Below are 18,543 nucleotides of genomic sequence, written 5' to 3'. Positions count from 1 at the left end.
CTAATTATAATCTTTTACAGGTTTATGTTGTTTGTTTGTTTGTTTTTTAATGTAATACAGTACATTTTCTTGTGGAATTTGGGATTACTCTTGCAATGTGAGGTGTATTTGGTGCTTGTCGCCAGTTGGGGACAATCAGAGAAACAAACACATTTGAGACTGAATTTAGAAATGCAAGTAACTATCTAGAGAATTGTAATGCCTGGCTTATAAAATTTGTTTAAATTAGGATATGAGAAGTATCTACAACAGTTTCACTTATAAAATGGAATAAGGTTTTACAGGGTCAGAAGAAGACCACAAAAAAAAAAAAAAAAAAAGAAAGAAAAGAAAGAGGGTATTAAATTGTAAAATTGTCAATACAATTTCATTCTGCGTAAAATAAAAGCAGTTACCATGACTGAACTTTACACAGAAAAAGCTGAAAATTCTTTTATCTGTCTTATTTTTCCTTGTTGAATTGTGTCATAACTTTAAACTACCATTTTTTAAAGTAAACTAACCTTCCTTATCCCAAATAAATCACATCTGAATGCTTTCTATGTATCTGTAGTAGCAAATATCTGTAATTTTACTCCTGCACTGGTTCTATTAGTTAATAGAAATTTAATAACAGCATTACAGTCAGAGGAGGCCATATATTTTTACTTCTTTTCCTCAGAGGACTCGATTGGAATGTATGTGGAGGTAAGTCCTGTAAGGATGACAACTACCTGATTAATTTCTAAATTCACCAGTGACCATAGTTGAAACTCATTGCAAATCAAAACTACCATGTAGACCAAATGTACCACAGGGGAAAACAGATGAACTAAGCCTGAATATTCATTGCAAGAATATTAAGAAATAGGGGCTATAACAGGTTAAGAATGATAGAATACCTCCTAGGAAATTAGGGAAAGTGCCATTTGCACAAGCTGGCAGCTGTACAGGTACAGAATTTATTCCTCTGGCAAGCTGAGTTCTCTCTATCTGCCCTGGAAGCTTTACACAAACATAGTGGTAGCAGTGCCTTAAAATCTACACTTCCTCAGCTTAGGCAGACATTAACTCACCAGACTACAGCAGTCAGAGTTGGCAGAAGACTATAGCTTCTTTAGATTGAAAACAATCAATTTTTATTTCCCTTGTACAGCAGTATCTTGCAATTGTGTTCTTATTCTTCAGAGGAGAAGTTTTTGTTAGCTCTCCAAACACCAAAGTCTAACACAAACAACAGAATAAATTTACTGTCCCAGAAATATAAGACCTGTCCTGTTTGATTTCCCATGTTTGTTAGCTGTGTATTTGATTACAAACCATTCCCATGGGCAGAGTGATTATTTATGTTGTGGACAGTGGCAGATCTATTGCCAGTCAAATTCCTCCCAAAGGGCTCGGTGCACGCAGAGAATAGGAGGAGCATCAGCAGCATTACAGACTGCAGCAAACACATCTCATGCAAAAGACAGAAGAGAAGAGAGGAGAGAAGAGAGAAGAGAAGAGAGAGAGAGGAATGAGAGAAAACTATGCTGCTTGAGGAAGAAAATATATAAACTGACAATCAAATATATCAGGAGTTACACAAGCAACATGTCTCGGTCACCAGGAAGAAAGCAGGAGAATCACAAAATCGTAAGACATCTTTGTAATGTGTTAATAAAATTGTGCATGGAATAAGAATAACATATTATTTTATTGATACATTCTATATACTCCTATTTCTGAACAATCTGAAAGTACTGAAAGGAAATGGATAAGATTGGTGGTACAAGAGCAGAGCTGCTGGCAGCATTTATGGCTACTATTCCTAATGCTGGGATTCTGCACAATCTTGTGAAAGAGGGGCACAAAGTTTCTGAGACTGCAATCTGTTCAGAAGCAGAAGTCTAAGTGCTTCAAGTGTTTATTGTCTGAGATATAAATGCCAGGTAATTTTGTGTATATCTGTGGTTAGGTAGTCATTCAATAAAACATAGAGAGAAGGAGATCTCTTTTCTATTTTTGAATGGTTCAATTCCACACAAACCTTTCTTCAGGAGTTTAGAGCCTTAGGGCTTTCTGCATGGTGAATGGTGATTTTTGACAGGAACTGGGCAGTGGAAAAATTCCAGAAGGCTTTAAGACAATGTTGTATCAATTTCTGAAAACAAGACAGAGGTCTCCACTGAAAAATAAATGGAAGAGTGTAATATAATTACAGATAATATACCTAAGTTTATGGTCAAAAAATATTCCAATGGATTGCAAGTGTGGCTGATAAATTTGATTACATTGATATATTCTGCTTAAGTTTCTCTGAGGTAATTTTCTTTCATTCTCTGTTCAGCAACAGAGACTTTTTGCTGAACAACAATAACAAAACAATACAGGATCTGTATGACATCCATTTACTCCACTGAAAACTTGTTGCTGAGAATTTGGGCAAGAGCACAATATTATTTTAAACAGGAGTTATCAGCAAAATGAGCTTGGAAAATCATTCTGCTTAAGATTCTGAACAGTGACTTGTTAAAACAGCAACACTGATTAAACTCCAAACTTCTGATGCAAAGGAAGCAGGAAGAAATCTTTCCATTAAGCTGTTCTTACTTTGGTAGTGAGATTTTTTCTGTTGTTTTTATTGGTATTCACTATTGTTTTTCCACAGGTTAGAAACAAAAAGCAGCTGTGGTCTGACCTCATGCCACAGGGCTGTAGCACTTCCTTTAATTAATTCCTGTCCAAGAAATTTAGTAAGGGTCAACCTTATCTCTAACTTAAAGGCCAGATGCTACTCTTGCTAAATACAGAGTTCTGCAGTGCATGGATGTGATCTGATAGGGCAGGGGGAGAAAGAAATCTCCTCGAAATTGTTGCACAGCTGAAGACCCCACAGTAGTGCTTGTGACAGGATCAGTGCAGAGATATTACCTTTGGCATCTTCAGTTGCTCTCCATGCTCCTGGGGCAAGGGGCTGCAATCCTCACCATCCCCTTCGTATTGTTATTCTTTACACTTGTGCTGAATTGTAGTATTTTTTTCATTATTCAGAGCTAAATTTTTATCTACTTTTTACTTTTTTTTGGAGAAAGCAGCTAATGATTTGAATCAGATCAACCCTACCTTTGTGAACTGTTGTGCCTACTGCCAAAGGATGAATAGCTCATTGCCTCTTTTCCTGATGCTGTTTTTAAATTATTTTTGGATGGCACTTGACAGCATTTGTCAATCCAGTATACATACACTCAAGATGCAAGAATTACTTGAATACTACTCAAGTATACCAAAAAATGGTACTTCTGAGATACTCTGAGTATACCAAGAAATGGTACTTCTGAGAAGCAAAATCCCTTACAAACCCAAGTAAGGATCAATATAGATTCTGTCATGCTTGTAATGTGGATTTCAGTGATTATGCATCCAGGGACAAAAGTTTCTTTATTAATTTAAATGTTATTTTTGCTTGCTTTTAATGAGCAGTAGCTCAAAAACATGGAAAAGTTGGATTTTAGTTCTCTTCATTTTCTATTTTCATATTTTCTGATAGAGCAGAGAACTTTTTGTGCTCACATATGGAGCTTTGGTAGCCCAGCTGTGCAAGGACTATGAAAAAGATGAAGATGTCAATGCCTGTTTAGATAGAATGTAAGTACTGCTTTAAATGTTCAGTTTTATCCATAATGCTATTTGTTTATGTATATATTACCTTTCAGCTTTTTGTTTGTTATCTCACAAGTTCCAGCATTCTGTCTATGGTTACAGAGAAGACAGGGAAAAGGTTCAATATTCTGTCAACAGAAACAACACTAATTTGTGAATTAAGATCAACAATTAGCTTTTTTAATTCTCTGTGAAAAAGTGTAAGGCTTGTTTTCATAGCTTACACTTGTTCCTTGCTTTTCCTTTAGTTATGCTAATCAGTGATATAATCTCCTAAATTTTATATCCTATATCCTTCACTGGGTTAGGGGCAAATGAGACTCTCAACCTTTGAAACACCATACAGCGATGAGTGAGGTAGCACAAAAGGTCAGTGGAGGTGGATTTTTACATGGATAACCTCCCTGGAAAATGAAGATCCAGTGTTTACAAACCTTGTCATCCTGACTGAGCTTCCTAGGCATTACTACCATAAAAATAACAATATAATGGAAAATCAGCAAGAAACAACTTTTTAGCTGGTTAACAAGAACATCTAGTAAGGCCTTTGGCAGAACAGTAGGGCTTATATTTCTGGGCAAAGTGGACATGCAAAATGTATTTACAACCATCACAGTGGACAGAATACCCTGACTACTTTACTTTTAACCTGAAAGTTTGCAAACTAGCTGTAGTCCAATAAGTATCCATGAGAATAAATTTTTTTAAAAAATCATTGCTTTGGGAAAAGAAAAGTAACTTATTCACAAACTTATAAAGGATAACATCCCTCAGATACTTTTTTATATTCACCTCTCATTCGGCTCTGGTGAATATTATACACTTAAAAAATGCACAGGCTTCTTCAATGATGCCATGGTAGAAACTACTAGAGAGCAGTTTTGGAAGATGTGGAGACAGGTTTTGCTCCTTATGTTTTCATTATTGCAGTTGTTTCTATAAAATCTTTTTGTTTTGAGAAAGACTTGATACAATAGTAATAGATTTAATTAAAATAATGTGTTCTTTACTTTTGTGATTTTGAAACAGCCCAGCTTCACAAGGAAACCTCACATCTCAGCAGACATGTGGACAGTGTACTTATCTCCCTCTCTGTGTACATATATAGTCTGTAGTAAGAGTGTTTTTCACTGTACAGTTGCCAGGTTGCTGCTTATCAGTCTGTTATTAATTTGACTTTGCAAATCTAAGGCATAAAAGTTGAAATGTATCTAAGTAGTCTCATATGTCACTAATACATACCTTGCTAAACACTGGTAACACATTTGCCAATGTGTTATATTGATACTTAGGCAACAGATAAATATTTAATTGTTTCTAGACACATGACATACTGCAATTTTAATCTTCATGCTGCCAAACTCACTTTTTGGTCTCGTCATCCACTCACTGTTTATCCTCCAGCCAAAGATGTTGTAAACAAACCAGCATGAAACTCCACTAGTTCAGGCTGCTTCATTGAGGGTGTAGGGCCTCTCACAAACAAGCAGACACTGCCAACATCCACATAATTGGGAATGAAAAATTTCCTAAAAACATTTCTGAGCCAGTCTTATATAATATTTGTGTCAATCTCTTTCCATTATTCAGAAAATGTTTGGAGTCACAGCTGTTTCACACACTAAGAAGTTATTGACCTTTCTTAATGTGTCAGAGATAGGAATAAATATTTGTTTCATAAAAATTCCATTATCTTCCATCCCTGTTTCATTTTTTTAAAAAAAAATTAAATACAAAATGGAGGTGGTGGTGTACCAAAACTCTGTGTGTGTTGCAGCAATGAGTGACACAGGGACCCCAGGCAGATGCAAAGGATTGTTCCTTATTGCCAAAAACCCGGCCTTTTTAAGCAGTTTATGTGGTCTTAAGGCACAACAAGCCCAAGTCAACCAACCACCACACACCACGACGTGGACATGATGTGGACATGCGGCAGTCACACAGCACGTCTGTCACGTCTGTCACATCTGTCACATCTCTCACGTCTCTCACATCTCCCACATCTCTCATGTCTGTCGTGTCTCTCCTACCCCTATTCCATCTGATCACTCTCCCATGGTTCCCTTCTACTTGGCCTAAGTGACAGGCCAGAGCCATGTCACAAGGCCTTCCCGTTATAAAGCCTTACCTAACAGTAACTTGTGTTAACTAACAACTTCTGGATTTTTTTTCATCAACTAGTTAGGTGAAGGGAGATAACATGATAAGAAAAAAGACAAGTAATTGCAAAGGAAGAGTGGAAAATGAGGTGAAGAGGTAAGGGGAGAAAGTGAAAGAGATTAGGTGTGAGTGCATTTCCTATGGGTTCCCCTGGCACCTGAACACTGCAATGAGGGTGCCCAGGATTTGGTGTCTATATATATAGACAATGTCCAGACAAACAGTGTACACAATTCATATCATCCTTGCCAGGTGCTTAGAGAAGTATGATTCCTTAAAAGACTACAAGAACAGCAGTCCCACTATGCTGCAAAATGTGGTAGAAAGAAGAATGTAGACCTGCAAGATGTGTTGTCATTAAGGCCACTCAGTTAGGACCGTGCAGCTGTTTTGCTGAGGAAGTGGAAGAGATGCATAGGGAGATGGCAGGTGGAGAGGAGTTCCACATTTTAAATGTTGCCTTTTCTTGTTTCCTCCTTAGGGGATACAGCATTGGCATAAGGCTGATTGATGACTTTTTGGCTCGTTCAGCTGTGAAAAAGTGCCGTAGTTACTCTGAAACTGCAGACATGATTGCACAGGTAAATAAGATTTGCATTTTCTAAAGCGTCATCAGATTCAGTGGTCTTAGCTTAGAACCATCTATTCCCTTCCTTCTTTCCTCTTCCTAGGAACATAAGTCTTAACCATCTCATACAGATGTTAAATTTTAATGTTTTTACTTCTGCCAATTGACTCTTCTCATCGTCATCATAATTATCCTAGATATTTTTTTACTTTAAAATGGTAATATTAAGAATAAGCTGCAGGATTTTCTGCAGAAAGAAAAATATCTGTGGTAGCAAAGAAGAACTGTAAGAAATGAAAATGAGAGGAACATTCTCCTGACTACCCACAAATTTAACAATAAAATCAGTAAGATAAAATCAGGGCATATACTTTCACCTACTTATGGAAATTTTCCTTTTATTGAGTAGCTGTTCACATTTCTGTCAGACAAGAAAGACACAGATTTGTAAAGATGTACTTTTGCCCCCATTGGCAAGTTAGAATTCCAGGGAATTTCAAAGAGAAATTTAAGTAAGAATGATACATAACAAAATTCCTCCTGGTTAGCAGCTGAGCTGGGGTAGACAATCTATTGGAAATGGTGAAGGCAGCTGAATGAAACTGATGGGACAAACAGCATTTCAATTCTCGCTTTAAAATATACTGCCTCATTTAAAAAAATGATACCAGGCTGCTTAATCAGTTTTTTGTTCACTTTCATATTCTTCTCCAGGTGGTCAGATACCTGGTTTGCTGGGTCTTATTCCTCATAGTTCCATTCTTTACAAATGCTTTATTACAGTTGAACCATCACTCTTAAGTACAACATTATTCAACAGCATGGTATTCAACAGCAAAGTACAGTGAGAAATTAACAATGGAAAAAGACACTATTGCTCTGCAGCCTCCACTTCCAAAGAGACTTATGAAGAGAAGAATTATTTGGAAAGACTGGAACAAATATTAAAGCACACACTGTCCTGTTGAAGGACTATTTTTAGCAAACTAAAAGGAGTTTTGTAGTAGGAGTATAACATTTCTGAGGCAAAATGTGATATGGACAGCATTTTCACATTTCTTTGGCAAAACAATTTTTAAATAATCTTCAAGCACATTTTTCTGAGACACATACCAACAAAACACGTGTAAAGTGACCCAGTAAGTAACAAATACTCTATTAAAAGTTTTTAGTTCAGGATCACGAAGCTGTTTACATAACCTCCTCAACTCTTCAGCAGGAGTCTTCCCAGCTGGGAAAAAGTGTTTAAATACTTAACTGCACTAAGTCTTCAGAGGTATAAATCTCTTTGACAATGAGTAAAACCGGTTCAAAGTTAAAGTAATTATACCAGTTAAGCAATTAAAGTAGTTAGAGCCAAACCTCTTGTTAACATAGCTGTTATCCTGCAGTTCTTTGGAAAACAGAGAAGTCTGTAAATTCAGGCTGTGGGTGTTCTCTGTGAAAATGGAAAGAGATGAAGCAAAAGAAAAAAATACTGTGAAATGAGGACTACAAAGCCAGCTTCCCAGATTAAGAACTAAAAATCAGAGGAAAGGTGCACCTAAGGCAGTGACTGGGAGCTTAAATCTTCCACCACTACTTCAGATTGCAAAGCCTGGGCTTTACTGCTGCCTTCAAGTGGCCTGGAGAAGGACCAACAAGTTTTGATGAGGAGCCAAAGTGAACCCTTCTGCACTGAGTTCCCATGGTGTTCACTGACTTCTCATGTTGGTCCCGTGACTTGGCATGGTTACAGTGGGATTGAATTAAAAGAGAGATGAAACAGGACATGTAAAAGCAGACTTTCTGGCAAATTGGGGTAAAAAAATGGAAACCAATTGAGGAATGACAATAAGAACAAAGCCCAGCTGAAGCAGTAGTGTCCAAGATGGGATTCAGAATTTGGATCTGAGTATAACTGAGAATTACTTTTGAAATTAGGTTGATAATTCTTCTCTATAATCCTGCAAAATCAAAATTTTAATTCAATTTCTCATCAAAAGACCTTGATGTAATTGATCTGATCAAACGAGTTGCAAAAAACAGCTTCTGGTTTTAGATTTAATGTTTATACTACCTTCTCTGGCACCAGGAGGTGTACGTGTGTGCCAGAGGTGGAAGGAGCCTGACCACACCCCTGGTCCACAGCAAGCTGGTTCTGGCTCACAGGCTCCACGGCTGTATTTAGCAGTGCTGTGCCTAAGGATAGATCTGTTCCTGAAAAGCAGTGGCTGCAGAGATAAACCTTACTGTGGACTCTCAGTACCCTGTGAAAGCAGGAAATGAACATATCTGGAGCTCTTTGAAGAGAACTCCCTGGAAGGGATAACAAAAAATGGGGTAATCCCATTTAACCCCCCTCCTCCGGTCTCTGCAGGGCAAGAGAATTCCTTCCCCTTGTCATGGAAGGTGCTGGCACACCAGGTCCCTTTATATTGACTTATGGCCAGTTTGAAGGTCTGACAGAAGCTGGCAGAATTAATGAAGCTGGTAAATGTTGGTTTTCAGATCTCAGCAGGGAGAGAGAAATGCATAAGTGGGTTGCTGTGCTAAGTAATACAGTCTACTGTGGTAGACAGTAAACAGAACGTTGAAGTGCTGCACTGTGGAGAGCAAAGAAAAGTTCAGAAGAGAAGTTTGGAATCAGCAACAGATGGCAAGTTCTTTAGTACATCTTCCTCTTTCCAAACACTGACTGGAAAAATACTAAGAATGAAAAGTATGCTAGCAGAAATATTATTTTGGCTGCCTTTCCCCTTTTATGCAGATTAATCCTGGTCCTTCATTAATCTTGCTATTATGCTGTCTGAAATAGTGGTTTTCATTTTTTTAACAGTCTGTACTTCCTTACTTGGCATCATGACTTATGCAGAAAAAGTTTGGTAGTGAAAAGTCCCCAGTAGTATGTACAGAGACTGATAAGTAAGTGGCCTCCTAAACATGTCAGTAATTCTAGACTGTGTTTGAACACCATCAAAATGCTGATGATTTTTATTTTTGCTGTTTGAGCAGGATGGAATGCTGGTTGACACTTCCAAAAAAGGCAGTGATACATTTTCAATTCAGACTGCATAGATCTCATTTTCTCATTAAGCAATATGTAATGTCATAGAGTAGCAAATAACATTTTCAAAAGTGAGATTTTGCTTTATATGGGCATCATTTTGGTGGCGAGCCTATGTACGTGTCTAATCAGATATTCTTTTTTCTTCCATTTCAGAGATAAAAATGAGAGAGATTTATGGGATGCAAGTTTTAAACCACCTCATTCATTTTACTTCTTAGTCTTTTGGAGTCACAAAGACTGAGAAGATCTTTGTTTTATCCACTGAGAAACTATAAATGGTAGTTTTAAAGTAGTTGCTGTCCAGTTATAGCCTGGTTTTAAGAAAAAATAATGTATATTAATTGAATTCCTTATTTATACACTAAAATTATTGTTCCTGCCAAGACATTTTCACAATTTTCACTTTGCAGCTTTGCAATTTTGTTTTCATTTGGTGCTCCATTGCAAGCCAGCTACTTATTTTGCATAGTTTCCATGCAAGTTCTCTTTCACACTGGAATTTTTAACAATAGAATTTGGACAGATTCATCATACCACAATGCAAAGTACAGCTGAAACTAAATTGAAAGCATATGAGGGTTTGGCATGGTTAAAAAGTCTTTATTCTTATAACAAAGACTTCAAGTTTGGTGGAGCAGCAGATGGGTAGTGGAAGAAGAGCTAAGAGAATTTTAATGACTAAACTGAGGGACAGAGTACAGAGAATTAAACAGAAGTTTCCTTTTTTTCTTGTATACTCATATTTTGATGGGTATCAGAATTAATGCTAAATCTAAATTTTCCAGTAGAAAATGTAGATCTTGCTGTTTGGTTTTATTTGTTGGGATTTTTTCTCTCTCTCCAGTTTGTTTTGTACAGTGTTGACAATAGTCTATCTCTGAGATGCCATGGTAGCTGCTGAATTCAGGGACAATGTTGATAGAAAGCAGCTTTTGCAATAGCCCCTTGAGGGACTAAATTAAATTTGCCAAACCCGCATTCCAGTTGGAAACTTAGGGTCAAACTGGCTGTTATTTCAGTCTGTTTTAAAAGAAGTATTCTAGGATCCACATGGAAATTGCATTAAGTCACAGGCATTTTGGTGAGATGAAAGAGTCACACAGCCCTGGGAATGAGGAACAGTGAGAGATGGGCTCCTACCAGACACACATTGCAGCACAAAGTGTTCAGCAGCTGCTCTTGGAGGTGGAGACACTCTCCACATGAGTTACCTGCAAACATGAAGCAGCCAAGGAAGAGCAGAGGGAAATTCCCCTTGGATTTGGCCCTCCATAATAAAGCAGAAGACAGGGTTGGGAAGTGCTGCTGTTTCAGATGGACGGGCTATTCAGGTGCAGAGCCCTAAGCTTTCTTCTGAGGGAAAGAGGATACCAAAAGCTCTAAGAAAGACGACTCTGTCCTCCTACTCTTCTCTCTACCAGCTATGCTTTTGCCTCTGTGTCCCAGCTATTATGTCACACTGGAGGCCTTATCTTTACATCAACACACCTGTTTCCCCTATTTCTTTGATCTGCTCATTAACCTACTTGCTGTCTTCCCCATTGCATCCCTACTTGCTTTGATTTTCTAAGGAAGGAGGTGGAGAGACAGTTTTGGAAAGGGAAGTTGGTCCAGGCAGCGGGGTTGCCCTGTTGGGGGGTGTGTTGTCTCCCCTTGTATGCAGGGAGGAGGTGAAATGGGGCTGGAGAGCAGATGTTGGGGCAAAGGAAAGATGAAACCTGGCAAATAAGAAGGGTCATATAGCCTGGAAGGAGGTAGATGCTATACCAGGAGAGGATCCTGGGGAGAAAATGGTTGGTGTATGTGCCAGGCACAGTGTCAGACATCTGCTGTTGTGACTTCCATTTTGGCAGTGTTGTATCTGTGCTTTCAGCTGCAGCAGGCTCATTTAAGCATACAACATGTTGTAAGTATGCTGCTAAGTGGATCATCTGGCATGAAAGACCTTTAAAACATTTTCTCAAAGGTCGCATTTTCTTGAAAACATAAGGAGAAAATTCTAAGTAGAGAGTTGAATTAGTTCTTGTGTTTTATTTCCTAAAGAGTAGTGGTGTGTATATAGATGCTTTTACCTGCTGAAGAAGCCCAATGAGTATGAGAACAGCTGGGCAGGATACCCTGGTTTGTAGAGACGAGCATGATTCAAGCATAGCAAAATTATGATTCTTTGCAGACTCAGAGAGACTGACAATGAAATGCTGCACAAAAGCCTGCCCAGCTGCCCCAGGGAAAGTAACTCTATTCTCTTTTTATGCAGTTTGTGAACACTCTGAACACCCTGAGAGCCATGTGATGAATTCCAAGTGGGTGAGGTAAAGCACAGGGCTCTGGGGTGAAATGCATTTGTCAGAGGCACTGACTGTCGGCACAGGCAGTTACCTCACCTGGTGTTTCTTCTTGCTCCAGACACTACAATCTCCTAGGACATTCAAAAAAATGGAAGTCAGTGTTCCGCAAAATATTTTCTTGGCTTAAAAACTGGAAATTCCTTCCAGGCCCTCTGTTGTACACTGGCTACAGGCCCAGAAACAACAATATTACATAGCACTACAGGCTGCACCCAGTGCCTGAAACTTAGTCAAAACTAGAGCTTTATATCCATACAAAAAGAAAGTCTAGATTGGGAGCAGATAATAGGGAGATGTTCTACAGAGGCAAAATATCCAAATACAGAGAAGCCTTGAGGGATCACTGGTGCCTCAAAACAAGGCTGAACCTGCATTTGGCCTAGATGGAAAACCTTTACTTTCTGTGGGCTGTCAGAAAGCCACATATATTATAATATTATTATGTTATAGTCACACACTTTAAATTACTTTACTTGTTGATAATCTCTTGATTTACATAGGACAAGCACACTATAGCACATTTTACATAGCATACTGTTAAAACCCTCTTGTAGAGGCCATAATTCATTTATTTGTGCTGTCAGCTCTTGATGCTGAGCCAGTGACATGAACCCTGGGTGGCATGGAGTACTGCAGCCTCTTCACTCGTGTAGGGAAATAATTTCATTCCATCCTTTTGGAGCAAGTCTCTAACTGGGAGGAAACATGATAAAGAAGAAAGAGGCCATTGTGAAAAAAATACAGAGACGAAAACAGCTAGAGGTATGCCATATTAACAAGATATAAAAAAGCTGAAAATATACTTGGTCTATGGTGTTTCCCTTCTGTCCGCAAGGTCCAGAATTGTCTCTCTTTCCTCACTGGTTCCTTTCTGGCCTTCTTCGACTAGTCTGTGAATCGTGCTATAATGCTGTTTGCTGCTGCTGAAAGAGTACAGCTGGGATGCATCTTCCCATGCCTGGAAAGCTGGCAGAGAAATGGGTTCTGGTTCCTTGTTTTCAAAGAAGCACTTCAGGTTTCTCTCACTCAGCTTGGTGGCATACAGCTGGAAAATCTGCTCCAGTTGCTCCTTCTCGGTCCCCTCGTACACTCGCCAGAACATCAGCTGGAGGTGGCTGACTTTTGACTGGCAGCTGGCACAGCAAGTGGTGAGCAGGGAGAGGAGAGCTGTGATAACTATCAAACACCAGCCTAACATCTGGGAAGGCAAAATAAATCAATTTCAGGTTAAAACAACCAAGTGAAAATGCACTTGAATCATGAATGTCTGACAAAGCTGCCGCACCTTGCATTCGGTGCTGACATCGATGTTAATGGGACATCTACATGGGGAGTGAAGAGAGGAGTAACTCGGTCAGAATAGAGGCTTCTCAATAGTGCTCCTTTTGGTCTTTCTTGGCACAAAGGGTAAAGTGTTTTCTAACTCCTGGAAGCATTACACAAAACTACCCAACAAGAAAGACTCATTTTGAATCATGAAGAACTACAGAACCAAAAAGGGCAAGTAACTTTTGTCCCAGATCAACCAAGCTTTCAAACTGTGACCACTGTCAGATGTTTTGTTTTCTGATTTCTTTTTATTAGAAAAAAACCTCTAACATAACAACTACACTAATTAACCATCATCACTCAATTTCTTTTATCTGTAGCAGCTTCAGAGAAAATTCTGTCAAGAACATTTTGAAAGAAAGAGCTACTTCCAGAATTACTTTCTCAGCAAGGGGAGAGAGTGGAAAAATGTGCTTGAAATTGTTATTGTGGGATGTTCTCCTCTAAGGTGTGAGCACAGTTTTTTTCTGCTTTGTGCTGCTGGCCTAGCCAACAGTTTTACTCCTCTATTCAACTGCAATGTAGAAAAAAAAAGAAGAAAAAAAAAATAATACTTGTTTTCAAATAGTGGAAAAAGTTCCAGTGTGTGACAAGTATTCTAGCGTTAAGAGGCTTGTATGAACTAGAACTGACTTCCCATGCTCTAGTGGTTGATGACATGGGTAGCTGCATCCTTTCTCATGTGAAATCTTGCACTGATGTTAAAAAAATAACCACCAGTAAAAATCTGTATTTAGCTGATGGGATACAGAAAGTTTCCTCAGGGAAGACTGTGAAACAGAGAAGTTTGACAAAGAACTATTCTTAGGAACTGGTATGGAAGAATAGTTAGAGCTCTCCTTTATTTTTCCCAATCACTTTGTACTGACTAACGATTTTTATGAGTATTTGAAAAATCACACTATTTAGCAATTTTTCACTTTCTTGCAGCTTGGAAAATGAACACATACGTTCTCATGTTAAAACTGAATCCCTAGTCTTTTTCTATTTCCTATATATAAAACTTAAAGTCTTAAGCACTATCTGTTGTTTCCTTCTAAAACTATCAAATAAATTCCTTTGTCTGCAGTGCTGTCTTTGTCCTATTTCCATGAGGACTTGAAAACAAAAACAGCTCTTGGAAAGGAAATTGTTCCAGATGGATACAATTCCTCACAAAAACTTGCTGGCTCAAAAGAATGTTTTCCCTTTTCTACAGCTTTTTCCTCTGTTTAATTGTCTCCACTGTTTTGATTTTTTGCCTCTGAATTTATTTGCATTACAATGCAGAGCACAAAACTGTACTGCAAAAATACTGTAAAACGTAGTAGAGATCTCAGCTTTGCATGATCTGCTTGTTATATTGTTTCTCACTTCCTCCAAGCAGGAGAAAAACATGTTCACATTTGGCATCATGAAAATGAGGAACACAAATAGAAACACATTATGTAAGCAGTCAAAAGATATTTCAGAGATCTTATTTTCCAGTATTTTTCTGCTATTAGTGACCTAAAATTTCTGTACAGTTATCACAATGATTTAAAATGAGAGAGTGTGCCATGATTTTTTTTAAATAGGACACAGCCCTTTAATGGGCGACATCTGTTAATTCAGCCTGCTAAACAATCCAGCTGAGTTGTGGGGTTTTGTTTGTTTGTGTGGGTTTTTTTTGGGGTAGCATGGTTTTTTTTGTTTGTTTGTTTCTTGTATTTTCCCTTCATCATTAGAGCAATCACCATTCACGAAGAAAGCTTTAGATTTTCTGGTCTTACTGACCCTGCCACCAGTAGTGGGGTCCCTTAAGAAATATGAAACAACTCAAACTGAACCAAAAGATGGGTTGATTGTATTTTGTAAGGCTGCCAAAACACGGGTCACCTGACGCCAATGGTTTTAACATAACATCTGGCACCAGCGTCTTCCACAGATAAATTACAGCAGCAGTACAACCTGAAAGATGGTCTTTCTTACCTGGGACTGTGCTTGAAGTGTTCTTTTCAGTTCATCACTCTCTGAAAAGGGCAGGGAGCTCTTGTCACAGGCTACCTTGTGCAGCTCTTCAAAGCACTTCTCGGATTTGCTGTGGCAAACCGCGTGTAAGTAGGCAGGCTTTTCCAAGCCGCTCATGGCACATTCGTAAAAGGTCCCGTTGAGCAAAGCCACGGAAAGCCACATCACTGGGGCTACCAGAGCATTTAAAGTGATTTGTCCAAAGATGTAAAAGAAATGGCAGACGTTCCCTCTGGGGAATATTTTCCTGGGATTCACCCAGCAGCCTGTAAAGAGTTTCCAGGTCTTGCTGTTCAAGAAGTATCCAAGAACTAGCAAAACGAGAGCCGGCGAGAAGAGAAATACCAAGCCGTACCTGAAGTTTTCATTGCTGCACGGGCATCTGAAAGCAACAAGAGAAAAGACACGTTCACCTCCCATAGTCAGCAGCGCCATGAAACTGTAACCTATCGCGGTTTTCCGGTTCATAAAGAACTTCAGCATTGTCTGGAAAGCATCCATGTCTGATACTCACTGAGGAGGTGAAAATCGAGCGGGTTTCTCCTCGCCGGCAGCGGCGTGCAGGGGGCAGGGCTGTCCCGAGGAGGAGCGGCCGCCGCTCTCCCGCCCGCCCACGCCCGGCCGAGGCAGCGCCGCGATGTCACTGCCGGAGAGCGGCACTGGCGGGACCCCGCCGCTGGCAGGGCACACCCGCACATGTACGGCAGCGTTCGCCGGCAGCGCAAAGAGTGCAAGCGGCGCTCTGTGTAATCCAGGCAGTTTGCAGCCTGGAAGTCTTGTTCTTGGTGGGCTGTTAGTGTTTTTTAGGTGGCTGCAGATGGAGATCGGAGCAAAAAAACCCCACGCACTCCACCAGCTGCAGGGGATCTTGAGCAGTGATTATAAATGCTGCTGGTGAGGTAGGGAATGACCTGATAGAGATGGGAATGGTCCCAAAGGAGTAGGAGATGATTGAAAGTAGACTGAAAGCAGAAGAGTGATAACAGTAAAGCCTCCTTGTGTGGGGTTGTAAATGTAGGCACATCAAAGAAGAACAGCTCCCTGCTGTGTTTTCCTGGAGCAGCACATGGCTCTAGGTTTGCATTTTTGTCTCAAGCTGATCACAGAAGAGACAAATGTACCTGATTTCTGGCCTGTCTGCCTCTCCCTGCTTTTTTCCTGGGTAAAAGTCGTCTACAGGATGCTGCTTTCCAAAGTTTCACCTCTGGTTTGCCCACAACACATTTAAGCAGCAGAGTTTCGTTCTTTTGCAGGTTGCTTTCAAGATGTACCTTGGGGTGACCCCTAGTGTGAGCTGCAGTAGTGCCACAGGGAATGAATTCTCCTTAATCCTGGACAAAAACCCACTGGTGGACTTTGTGGAGGAGCTGCCAGCGGAACGAGCATCGCTTTGCTATTGTAACCTCCTCTGTGGGGTGATTCGAGGGGCCCTGGAAATGGTAAGGAAGTGCACATCTGTTTTCACCATCCTTTGTTAATTCACAGAAGGCCAGGAAAACACAGTGCCCTGTTCCGATAAGAGTAGGAAATACAGAGTTGTTTAACCTCTCAGGTTAAATGTCTATGTCTAGATAAAAGAGGACAAGGCTGAAGCTGGATCCTGAGGCAGAGAAGCACCTGGATTAGCTCACCTGCACACTGTCCCTGCCTGGCTGTTCAGTGTGTTCAGTGGCTGACTTGGGTGCCAAAGCCAGGTGGGAGCAGGAACCAGGGAACCCTTGAAGTGGAGGCACAGAGGGGCATGTTGGGCTCCTCCACTGCTCCTGGAGCCTGTCTCACTTCTCTGCACAGCTGTAGCCAGTGATAGTCCTCCCTGATGCTTTGCAAATACTTCAAAAAAAATAATCTTCTCAGGTGACTGTGGTACCAGCTGAAAGACAGTGTGGATGAGTATAATGTTAAAACCAAAGCATCAGAAGTGTATAAGATGGCAATCCAAATTTTGCTCTTATATGTGAGAGTTTTGCAAAGAAATAAATAAAGGGCATAATTTGAAAATTTCTGACCTGCAGAGCTTCTTCAGGGAGATTACTTTAAGGCTGCTTTATTTTTCTGTCAGTATCCAATTTGACATGTATTTCAAGAGACAAAAACCTCAATCCCGCACTGTTATGTGTATATATCAGTCTCAGAATTATAGTATCTGGTACCAGACTAATTAACAAAAGTATTACGTCATAAGTCTTAGTACATGACTAGGAAATTCTGTGATTACAAAATCATCAAGTATTGAATTTAGGGTCTCAGAAGAAAACAAAGCACCGGGAAGAAGGGTAACATGCTATCGAAATTCTAGTGTCTATAACCTTCCTTTGTATCAGCTTAGTTGGGAAAGCTATTTTAAAACAGTCTAGAGATCTGTTTCTTATGAAACCTGAGTAAGGGAGTCCTCTTGTGGTAAGAGAGAGAAAAAGCTCATTATGCCGGAGGAGGGTGCAAAACTGGGCATTTCTCTGCCGAACTGATCAGATCTGATTCTTTCTAGGTTCACTTAGCAGCAGAAGTTTCCTTCCTGCAGGACAGGCTGAAGGGTGATGCTGTGACAGAAATAGGAATTACATTTTTAAGGAAGCCTGAAGACAGAAAGCACAGAAGAAACAAATGAAAGGAATATTGGGAGAAACCCTTGCTGAGGGACATTTTGTGCCTTTTGTTTCAAAAGAAGACAGGGTAAAAATGGCTTTGCTGAGTCAGCTGCACCAGTTATGTGGTTGAAAGGTGAAGAGAGCTGGGCAGCAGAGAGGAGGGGCAGAGCAGGGGGCAGCAATGTTAATTGTCATGACACAGGGATCAGTAAAAAAGATGCAAATGATCTGCCCTTCCTTCTCACATACCCAGGCTCTTGAACTTAATGGAAGCTTTACTTCCGTATTTAGTGTGTGCTAAATATTTATCTGTATACCAACAGTTTTCAGGCCAAGGTGGTGACCTTTTCAGATTTTGTTTGCCAGTAACTTTTCAAAGCATGGCTGCTAGAGGTGCTTTATTTTCCTGGCTGTGTGTTGTTATCCTTAAAGGATTCACTTGCTGGGATTGCTGTATGCAGTGTCTCACTCACACGTTTGATGTGTAATGCTTTGCCATTCATTGTCCTGCACACTGGACATCCTGGTGTCTTTGAAACCAGGGAGGGATGGGTTCACTGATGGCAGGAGCTGGTTGTGTTCTTTCCAGCTCTTCAGGCCCCACCTGCAGTGCTGCTGGCACTCCTGTTCAGTCCTGTGCACACCCCAGGCTGCAGCACTCTGACAACTGCAGCAGTGCTTGTGTCTCTGCAAGCCATGGGCCTTTTCATGTCAGCCTTCTCTCCAAGAGCCCTGATCTTGTGACCAAACTGAACAGAGCATGATGTATTTAGTGTGTAGCCACTGTGGATCTGTACCTGTCTAAGGAAGCTCGAATTAAACTTCTGAGATTGCCACAAAACTGTTTTGGTGCTCGTGTTTTCTGCTCTTGCCTGGCCTTCACCACCTGCTGTT

General features: G+C 40.1%; 2 protein-coding genes across 3 annotated transcripts; one reads left to right on the top strand and one right to left on the bottom strand.

Annotated features, from left to right (window-relative positions):
* The first annotated feature begins 1,341 nt into the window (after window positions 1-1,341).
* Window positions 1,342-18,523, top strand: TRAPPC3L (trafficking protein particle complex subunit 3L). The gene is made up of 5 exons (XM_063389861.1): window positions 1,342-1,614; window positions 3,509-3,606; window positions 6,263-6,362; window positions 16,318-16,503; window positions 17,550-18,523. Exons 1-5 carry the CDS (start codon window positions 1,573-1,575, stop codon window positions 17,667-17,669), a joined length of 546 nt encoding a protein of 181 aa, XP_063245931.1. The 5' UTR covers window positions 1,342-1,572; the 3' UTR covers window positions 17,670-18,523.
* Window positions 6,728-15,572, bottom strand: LOC134546764 (calcium homeostasis modulator protein 5-like). Of its 2 annotated transcripts, XM_063389856.1 has the most exons (3): window positions 15,026-15,572; window positions 12,550-12,944; window positions 6,728-12,439 (listed from the first exon to the last, which is right to left on the bottom strand). In XM_063389856.1, exons 1-2 carry the CDS (start codon window positions 15,563-15,565, stop codon window positions 12,555-12,557), a joined length of 930 nt encoding a protein of 309 aa, XP_063245926.1. In that variant the 5' UTR covers window positions 15,566-15,572; the 3' UTR covers window positions 6,728-12,439; window positions 12,550-12,554. The 2 variants fall into 2 exon arrangements, with proteins under 2 accessions (XP_063245926.1, XP_063245925.1); XM_063389855.1 differs by having other exon boundaries at window positions 6,728-12,944.
* Window positions 18,524-18,543: the final 20 nt, after the last annotated feature.

The sequence above is a fragment of the Prinia subflava genome, chromosome 2, assembly GCF_021018805.1.
Source record: "Prinia subflava isolate CZ2003 ecotype Zambia chromosome 2, Cam_Psub_1.2, whole genome shotgun sequence".
In the NCBI taxonomy this organism is placed as follows: Eukaryota; Metazoa; Chordata; class Aves; order Passeriformes; family Cisticolidae; genus Prinia; species Prinia subflava.
This window is presented reverse-complemented; position numbering and strand designations above follow the sequence as displayed.

What these genes read in the sequence shown, in the direction of transcription:
- TRAPPC3L (XM_063389861.1), top strand. Translation starts at nt 1,573, where the DNA reads ATGTCTCGGTCACCAGGAAGAAAGCAGGAGAATCACAAAATC. An exon ending in AGCAGGAGAATCACAAAATC is followed by an intron (nt 1,615 to 3,508) that starts GTAAGACATCTT and finishes ATTTTCTGATAG; the next exon opens with AGCAGAGAACTTTTTGTGCT. An exon ending in AATGCCTGTTTAGATAGAAT is followed by an intron (nt 3,607 to 6,262) that starts GTAAGTACTGCT and finishes TTTCCTCCTTAG; the next exon opens with GGGATACAGCATTGGCATAA.
- LOC134546764 (XM_063389855.1), bottom strand. Translation starts at nt 15,565, where the DNA reads ATGGATGCTTTCCAGACAATGCTGAAGTTCTTTATGAACCGGAAAACC. An exon ending in CACTTCAAGCACAGTCCCAG is followed by an intron (nt 12,945 to 15,025) that starts GTAAGAAAGACC and finishes TTGCCTTCCCAG; the next exon opens with ATGTTAGGCTGGTGTTTGAT.